Raw genomic sequence first — 7,500 nt, forward strand, 5'->3', positions numbered from 1 at the left:
ATCGACAAGGCTGAGGAAGAAGAGGAAGAAGAAGAGGAGGAGGAGGAAGAAGAAGAAGGGAGGGAGAGAGAGAAAAAAATTTAAAATATTACTGAAGGTACATTATCAATATTATTATTATTATTATTATTATTATTATTATTATTTTGTATGTTAGGAATATAAAAGAAGGAAGTTTTAGGTTAATATTTATTTTATTATTATTATTATTATTATTATTATTATTATTATTATTATTATTATTATTATTATTATTATTATTATTATTATTATTAATGGATTAAAGTTAAGTTAGTGCTTAGAGTGTGTTCGTGTGTGCGTGCGTGTGTGTGTGTGTTTCTCAGCTTATAAATTGTAATAGTAATTTAGATGTACTACTAATACTACTACTATTTCTACTACTATTTCTACTACTACTTCTGGTCTAATAGTTAAGAGCACTTAGGATTAGTCTCTTGTCTGAAGGAAACATCAATGTAAAGTAGACCTTTATTACCATTATTATTATTACTACTACTACTACTACTACTACTACTACTACTACTACTATAGTCCGGCAAACTGCATGGAAGCAGGTGGACCCTGGTGGCCGCGACCCTGAACCCCTGTGTCTCTGACTGACCTCGCGCCCTGGGCCTCACACACCCTTCTAGGCTCCCCGTGTCTCTCTCTCTCTCTCTCTCTCTCTCTCTCTCTCTCTCTCTCTCTCTCTCTCTCTCTCTCTCTCTCTCTCTCTCACACACACACACACACACACACACACAAGGAAAGTTTTGTTTAGTGGGCGCAACATCTGTGGTCATATGCTGGAGAGACACACACACACACACACACATAAGGAAAGTTTTGTTTAGTGGGCGCAACATCTGTGGTCATATGCCGGAGAGAGACACACTCACACACACACACACACACACACACACACACACACACACACAAGGAAAGTTTTGTTTAGTGGGCGCAACATCTGTGGTCATATGCTGGAGAGAGACACACACACACACACACACACACACACACACACACACACACACAAGGAAAGTTTTGTTTAGTGGGCAGCGCAACATCTGTGGTCATATGCCGGAGAGAGAGACACACACACACACACACACACACACACACACACACACACACACACAAGGAAAGGTTTGTTTAGTGGGCGCAACATCTGTGGTCATATGCCGGAGAGAGACACACACACACACACACACACAAGGAAAGTTTTGTTAAGTGGGCAGCGCAACATCTGTGGTCATGTGCCGGAGAGAGACACACACACACACACACACACACACACACACACAAGGAAAGGTTTGTTTAGTGGGCGCAACATCTGTGGTCATGTGCCGGAGAGAGACACACACACACACACACACACACACACACACACACACACACACACACACACACAAGGAAAGTTTTGTTTAGTGGGCAGCGCAGCATCTGTGGTCATATGCCGGAGAGAGACAGGCAAGGAAAGTTTTGTTTAGTGGGCAGTGCAACATCTGTGGTCATGTGCCGGAGAGAGACAGGCAAGGAAAGTTTTGTTTAGTGGGCAGCGCAACATCTGTGGTCATGTGCCGGAGAGAGAGACACACACACACACACCCACCCCCACACACACACACACACACACACACACACACACTCACACACAGAGAGAGAGAAGGGTGTGTGAGGTCAGCTGGAGACATGGTACCAGGGTCTATAGGGCTCTCTACGTCAGAGCAGCCACGTAAGACTTGCCGGGCTATTCTACCATTGCTGCGGCTACACAGACTACGACAGAATGACTTAGGATATCATCAGACACAAGTATTAAAGGGAAGACATCATTATTATTAGTATTGTTATTTTTATTATTATTATTATTATTATTATTATTATTATTGTTTTCCGGGCTGGTGTGATGGTTAAGGTTTGTGGCATCATTAAACCTGTTTCTCTTGTTCCCAGCGATTAATTCTCCAAGTGTGTGTTTCAGAGGTGCCTGCCGCCACTCTGGGGGAGCACACACACACACACACACACACACACACACACACACACACACACACACACACACAGACCTCCCCAAAGATCGGTACTTTGAGCTCTGTGCTCCTCCGTAGGGGAACGGCTGGCTGCCTCCAGAGACCCACAGCAGACCAAGAGCTTAATTACACACACACACACACACACACACACACACACACACACACACAGCGGGGTAGTCAGCATGGGAGGAGGTCGGTCCTCAGCGCCACCACAATCAACCACTAACAACCATTTCTGCAACACAGGCGCTGAGCTGTTGCTGTGTTGCTGGCTTGCTGTGTTGCTGTGTGATGTGGTGCTGAGGGAGGAGAGCGGAGGAGGTGTTGATAGCAGTGATGCTGTGAATGCAGTGATGCGGTTGGTGGCGGTGGGGCTTGGGTCAAGGTTATACTGGTGTGGGGGTCACGGTTGGGAGCTGAGATGGGCTTGACTGGGCGCAACCAACATGGGACTGCAGGGACTGTTTTGGGGGCCATGGGAGGCAGTGGTCGAGGGGACGCCTGGTTTGTTTTGAGCGTTGCCAAAGGAGCTGATTGACGCTGTAGTTTTCCACGTGAACCTGGCCTATGGGGTCCTCTGTATGGCCGCCCGCATGAGAAGTCCGGCCAGAGGAGTTTGGGGTCCGTACAGAGTTATCCTAAACTCCATAGCTGGGCACGATAACAAAACCTTATTCCCGATAACTGATAATGGATAATCTATGTTCATTAACTGGACACACAAATATACCCGATACCCGATACCCGATATGAATCCACAATTCCGATACTAGCCAGCGACAAGTATCGGAATATTGATATTTGAGATAGAACAACATTGGTGAATTGAACTTTTCATTACCCGTATTTTATAAAACTTACAAAACCTGAAACCCACCCGTTGACGCGTAGCTCTGGACGGTAACACTGGAAACCCTGAACCTGTTGTGTTATTTGGCGTCCCCGCCGTCAAAACACTGGTCTCCCGTGGACTGTTCAGACCGGCAGACCTGTACACTCTCACAAAGCCTTTTAGCCGTATCTAAGAGTTGCTGGAAGGCTGAATCAGACATACAGTACCACCATGCCTGCTGAACAACACTGTACGAGTTGTGTTTATATGTACAGAGTGTCGTTCAGCGAGGATGGTGGTACTGTGTGTCTGATTCAGCCGTCCAGCAACTCTGTTAAGAAGCTTTGTGAGGCTGTACAGGTCTGGCGGTCTGAACAGGTCACGAGAGACCAGTGTTTGTAAACAGCGCCAGCTTTTGACGATGGGACACCAAATAACACAACCCCTTCAACATCATGGCATGCTCACAAACCACTAGCAAATTTGAGGCCGTGAATAACCATTTTTTTGGGCAAAGTTAAATGATTTTTCTCTTTGATATAGTGATTTTTGAGTAGCATAAAACATTACTTAGTGTTTTAATGTTGATGATCCAAGTCTGAAATCCCTTCAGCGGAGATATTTCATGCCCCAAAGGTCTTCACACGACACCGGGCGTCGGGAGGACACAACGCTTTCTTCTGAGAGGCGGAAAAAAGTAAAGATCATCGCTGGCTTGGCTACAAAACTTACGAAGACACCGATATATACTTAAATAAGTAGCAGATGCCCGATAACCCGATTTTGTTATCAGCGGCAAAGTATCACGACAGCGTCCATGAACACTAGGGACCCAAACTTGTCGGACTGGACTGGTCATGCCAGGGAAGGGAGAATCAGCTCAGTGCCACACAGCATGATGGAGGGAGGGGCCAGGTGGGTGCGAGTGGAGGAGGAGGTGGAAGAAGCGGAGGAATTTGGGTGCCCTGAACACCTCAAGCTGTTTTTTAAATGATTTTTGGGGGTAACTATTTCCATTTCTTACAGATATTTTTTTTTCCAAGAACCCTCCAGAAGGCCCCCCCCTCCCCTCCCCTCTCCCCCCCCCAAAAAATGGGTGACCGCAAGAAGAGGAGGAGGAGGAGGAGGCCATTACAGCTGTTTCCAAAGATCGCGTCGCTGAAATACAGTGCTCTTCATTAATATAGGGAGGCTTCGTGGTGCAGTGGTTAGCATGCTTAGCTCACAAACGAGAGAGCCTGGGTTCCATTCCCGGGCGGAGTGGAAAGATTTGGGCGGCTTTTCCGATGCCCTACGCTGCCCCTGTCCACCCAGCAGTGTGCCAGGTATTAATTGGGGGTTGTGTCCCGTCTCCTGGGGTCTGTTCCCTTCTCCTATAATTCCTTCCCCTTCTGTCTCTCTCCGGCATATGACCACAGATGTTGTGTCCCGTCTCCTGGGGTCTGTTCCCTTCTCCTATAATTCCTTCCCCTTCTGTCTCTCTCCGGCATATGACCACAGATGTTGTGTCCCGTCTCCTGGGGTCTGTTCCCTTCTCCTATAATTCCTTCCCCTTCTGTCTCTCTCCGCATATGACCACAGATGTTGTGTCCGTCTCCTGGGGTCTGTTCCCTTCTCCTATAATTCCTTACCCTCCTGTCTCTCTCAGGCATATGACCACAGATTTTGTGTCCCGTCTCCTGGGGTCTGTTCCTTCTATAATTCCTTTCCTTCTGTCTCTCCGGCATATGACCACAGATGTTGTGTCCCGTCTCCTGGGGTCTGTTCCTTCTCCTATAATTCCTTCCCTTCTGTCTCTCTCCGCATATGACCACAGATGTTGCACCCACTAAACAAAACTTTCCAACTGTTCCTTCATAATTCCTTCCTCCTGTCTCTCTCCGACATATGACCACAGATGTTGTGTCCCGTCTACTGGGGTCTGTTCCCTTCTCCTATAATTCCTTCCTTCTGTCTCTCTCCGCACATGACCACAGATGTTGTGTCCCGTCTCCTGGGGTCTGTTCCTTCTCCTATAATTCCTTCCTTCCTGTCTCTCTCCGCATATGACCACAGATGTTGTGTCCCGTCTCCTGGGGTCTGTTCCCTTCTCCTATAATTCCTTCCCCTCCTGTCTCTCTCCGACATATGACCACAGATGTTGTGTCCCATCTCCTGGGGTCTGTTCCCTTCTCCTATAATTCCTTCCCCTTCTGTCTCTCTCCGACATATGACCACAGATGTTGTGTCCCGTCTCCTGGGGTCTGTTCCCTTCTCCTATAATTCCTTCCCCTCCTGTCTCTCTCCAGCATATGACCACAGATGTTGTGTCCCGTCTCCTGGGGTCTGTTCCCTTCTCCTATAATTCCTTCCCCTCCTGTCTCTCTCCGGCATATGACCACAGATGTTGCACCCACTAAACAAAACTTTCCAACTGTTCCCTTCTGCTATAATTCCTTCCCCTCCTGTCTCTCTCCGGCCTATGACCACAGATGTTGTGCCCACTAAACAAAACTTTACAACTTCGAGATGTGTAAAATATTGGTTTAACCCCTTCACTACGGCTGGGCCCAAACAGCGCCCCGTATCCGAGATCACCATGCGCGCCAAATTTCAAATATCGCTATTGAATATAACAAGTTTTCAGCCATAAACTCAACACAATCATCATGTATTATATATGAAAACATGCAGAATTAAATGACGCACATAGAGAAACATACATTAATTGATAGTTTTGAGATATAAGCATAATTTGCCAAGGCTTTCCTAGGAGTTGTGGGCATTTCCAGGGGTAGTTTTGTGACCCTTCCTCTGTACCGTGAACCTAAGGAAACACACATTTGCCAAGGCTTTCCTAGGGGTAGTTTTGTGACCCTTCCTCTGTACCGTGAACCTAAGGAAACACACATTTGCCAAGGCTTTCCTAGAAGTTGTGGGCATTTCCAGGGGTAGTTTTGTGACCCTGGTGGTAGTGTGACCCTTCCTCTGTACCGTGAACCTAAGGAAACACACATTTGCCAAGGCTTTCCTAGGAGTTGTGGGCATTTCCAGGGGTAGTTTTGTGACCCTGGTGGTAGTGTGACCCTTCCTCTGTACTGTGAACCTAAGGAAACACATTTGGCAAGGCTTTCCTAGAAGTTGTGGGCATTTCCAGGGGTAGTTTTGTGACCCTGGTGGTAGTGTGACCCTTCCTCTGTACCGTGAACCTAAGGAAACACACATTTGCCAAGGCTTTCCTAGAAGTTGTGGGCATTTCCAGGGGTAGTGTGACCCTTCCTCTGTACCGTGAACCTAAGGAAACACACATTTGGCAAGGCTTTCCTAGGAGTTGTGGGCATTTCCAGGGGTAGTTTTGTGACCCTGGTGGTAGTGTGACCCTTCCTCTGTACCGTGAACCTAAGGAAACACACATTTGCCAAGGCTTTCCTAGAAGTTGTGGGCATTTCCAGGGGTAGTTTTGTGACCCTGGTGGTAGTGTGACCCTTCCTCTGTACCGTGAACCTAAGGAAACACACATTTGCCAAGGCTTTCCTAGGAGTTGTGGGCATTTCCAGGGGTAGTGTGACCCTTCCTCTGTACCGTGAACCTAAGGAAACACACATTTGCCAAGGCTTTCCTAGAAGTTGTGGGCATTTCCAGGGGTAGTGTGACCCTTCCTCTGTACCGTGAACCTAAGGAAACACACATTTGACAAGGCTTTCCTAGGAGTTGTGGGCATTTCCAGGGGTAGTTTTGTGACCCTGGTGGTAGTGTGACCCTTCCTCTGTACCGTGAACCTAAGGAAACACACATTTGCCAAGGCTTTCCTAGAAGTTGTGGGCATTTCCAGGGGTAGTTTTGTGACCCTGGTGGTAGTGTGACCCTTCCTCTGTACCGTGAACCTAAGGAAACACACATTTGTCAAGGCTTTCCTAGGAGTTGTGGGCATTTCCAGGGGTAGTTTTGTGACCCTGGTGGTAGTGTGACCCTTCCTCTGTACCGTGAACCTAAGGAAACACACATTTGGCAAGGCTTTCCTAGGAGTTGTGGGCATTTCCAGGAGCAGTTCTATGACCCTGGTGGTAGTGTGACCCTTCCTCTGTACCGTGAACCTAAGGAAACACACATTTGGCAAGGCTTTCCTAGGAGTTGTGGGCATTTCCAGGAGCAGTTCTATGACCCTGGTGGTAGTGTGACCCTTCCTCTGTACCGTGAACCTAAGGAAACACACATTTGGCAAGGCTTTCCTAGGAGTTGTGGGCATTTCCAGGAGCAGTTCTATGACCCTGGTGGTAGTGTGACCCTTCCTCTGTACCGTGAACCTAAGGAAACACACATTTGGCAAGGCTTTCCTAGGAGTTGTGGGCATTTCCAGGAGCAGTTCTATGACCCTGGTGGTAGTGTGACCCTTCCTCTGTACCGTGAACCTGTAGAAACACACATTAGGACCCGACTGACCTGCGATTTGACCCAATAAGGTGGTTGGTGTGAGGGTCAGACAGAAGGTCACCTCAGGGGCTTGGTACAGATAAAACCTCCCTACAACTTGACCTTGACCCTGCCCTTAAGTACTGCTGGGGAGGTCACTGCTTGGGTTAAACTGTTATGGAATTTATTTTTATTTTATTTTTATATATATATAATTTGTGTTGTGGGAGGAAGAAGAAGAAG

At 47.4% G+C, this 7,500-nt stretch overlaps 2 protein-coding genes across 52 annotated transcripts in view; one reads left to right on the plus strand and one right to left on the minus strand.

The window, feature by feature from the left end:
- The window catches only part of LOC126992618 (serine/arginine-rich splicing factor 2-like), a 24,403-nt gene extending 20,377 nt beyond the window's left edge, over positions 1 to 4,026 (plus strand). For both annotated transcript variants that reach the window (XM_050851431.1, XM_050851432.1), the window contains 2 exons: positions 1 to 97; positions 2,283 to 4,026. The exon at positions 1 to 97 is cut by the window's left edge and continues 21 nt beyond it. The gene's annotated coding sequence lies outside the window, so the exon portion shown is untranslated. The remainder of the gene's footprint in view (positions 98 to 2,282) is intronic.
- A 1,187-nt stretch (positions 4,027 to 5,213) lies between these two features.
- The window catches only part of LOC126992615 (melanoma-associated antigen C1-like), a 3,303-nt gene continuing 1,016 nt past the window's right edge, over positions 5,214 to 7,500 (minus strand). Inside the window, exons 1-5 of one of the 50 annotated variants that reach the window (XR_007746742.1) lie at positions 6,522 to 7,500; positions 6,142 to 6,351; positions 5,954 to 6,056; positions 5,744 to 5,848; positions 5,214 to 5,674 (exon numbers count right to left, since the gene is read on the minus strand). The exon at positions 6,522 to 7,500 is cut by the window's right edge and continues 101 nt beyond it. Coding sequence is in view for 6 of the 50 variants with exons in the window: in XM_050851424.1 (XP_050707381.1) it covers positions 5,617 to 5,674; positions 5,744 to 5,953; positions 6,142 to 6,351; positions 6,522 to 7,198 (1,155 nt within the window). In the remaining 44 variants the exon portion in view is untranslated. The other 49 variants (XR_007746773.1, XR_007746767.1, XR_007746753.1 and 46 more) reach the window with 49 other exon arrangements.

The sequence above is a fragment of the Eriocheir sinensis genome, unplaced genomic scaffold, assembly GCF_024679095.1.
Source record: "Eriocheir sinensis breed Jianghai 21 unplaced genomic scaffold, ASM2467909v1 Scaffold496, whole genome shotgun sequence".
Lineage (NCBI taxonomy): Eukaryota > Metazoa > Arthropoda > Malacostraca > Decapoda > Varunidae > Eriocheir > Eriocheir sinensis.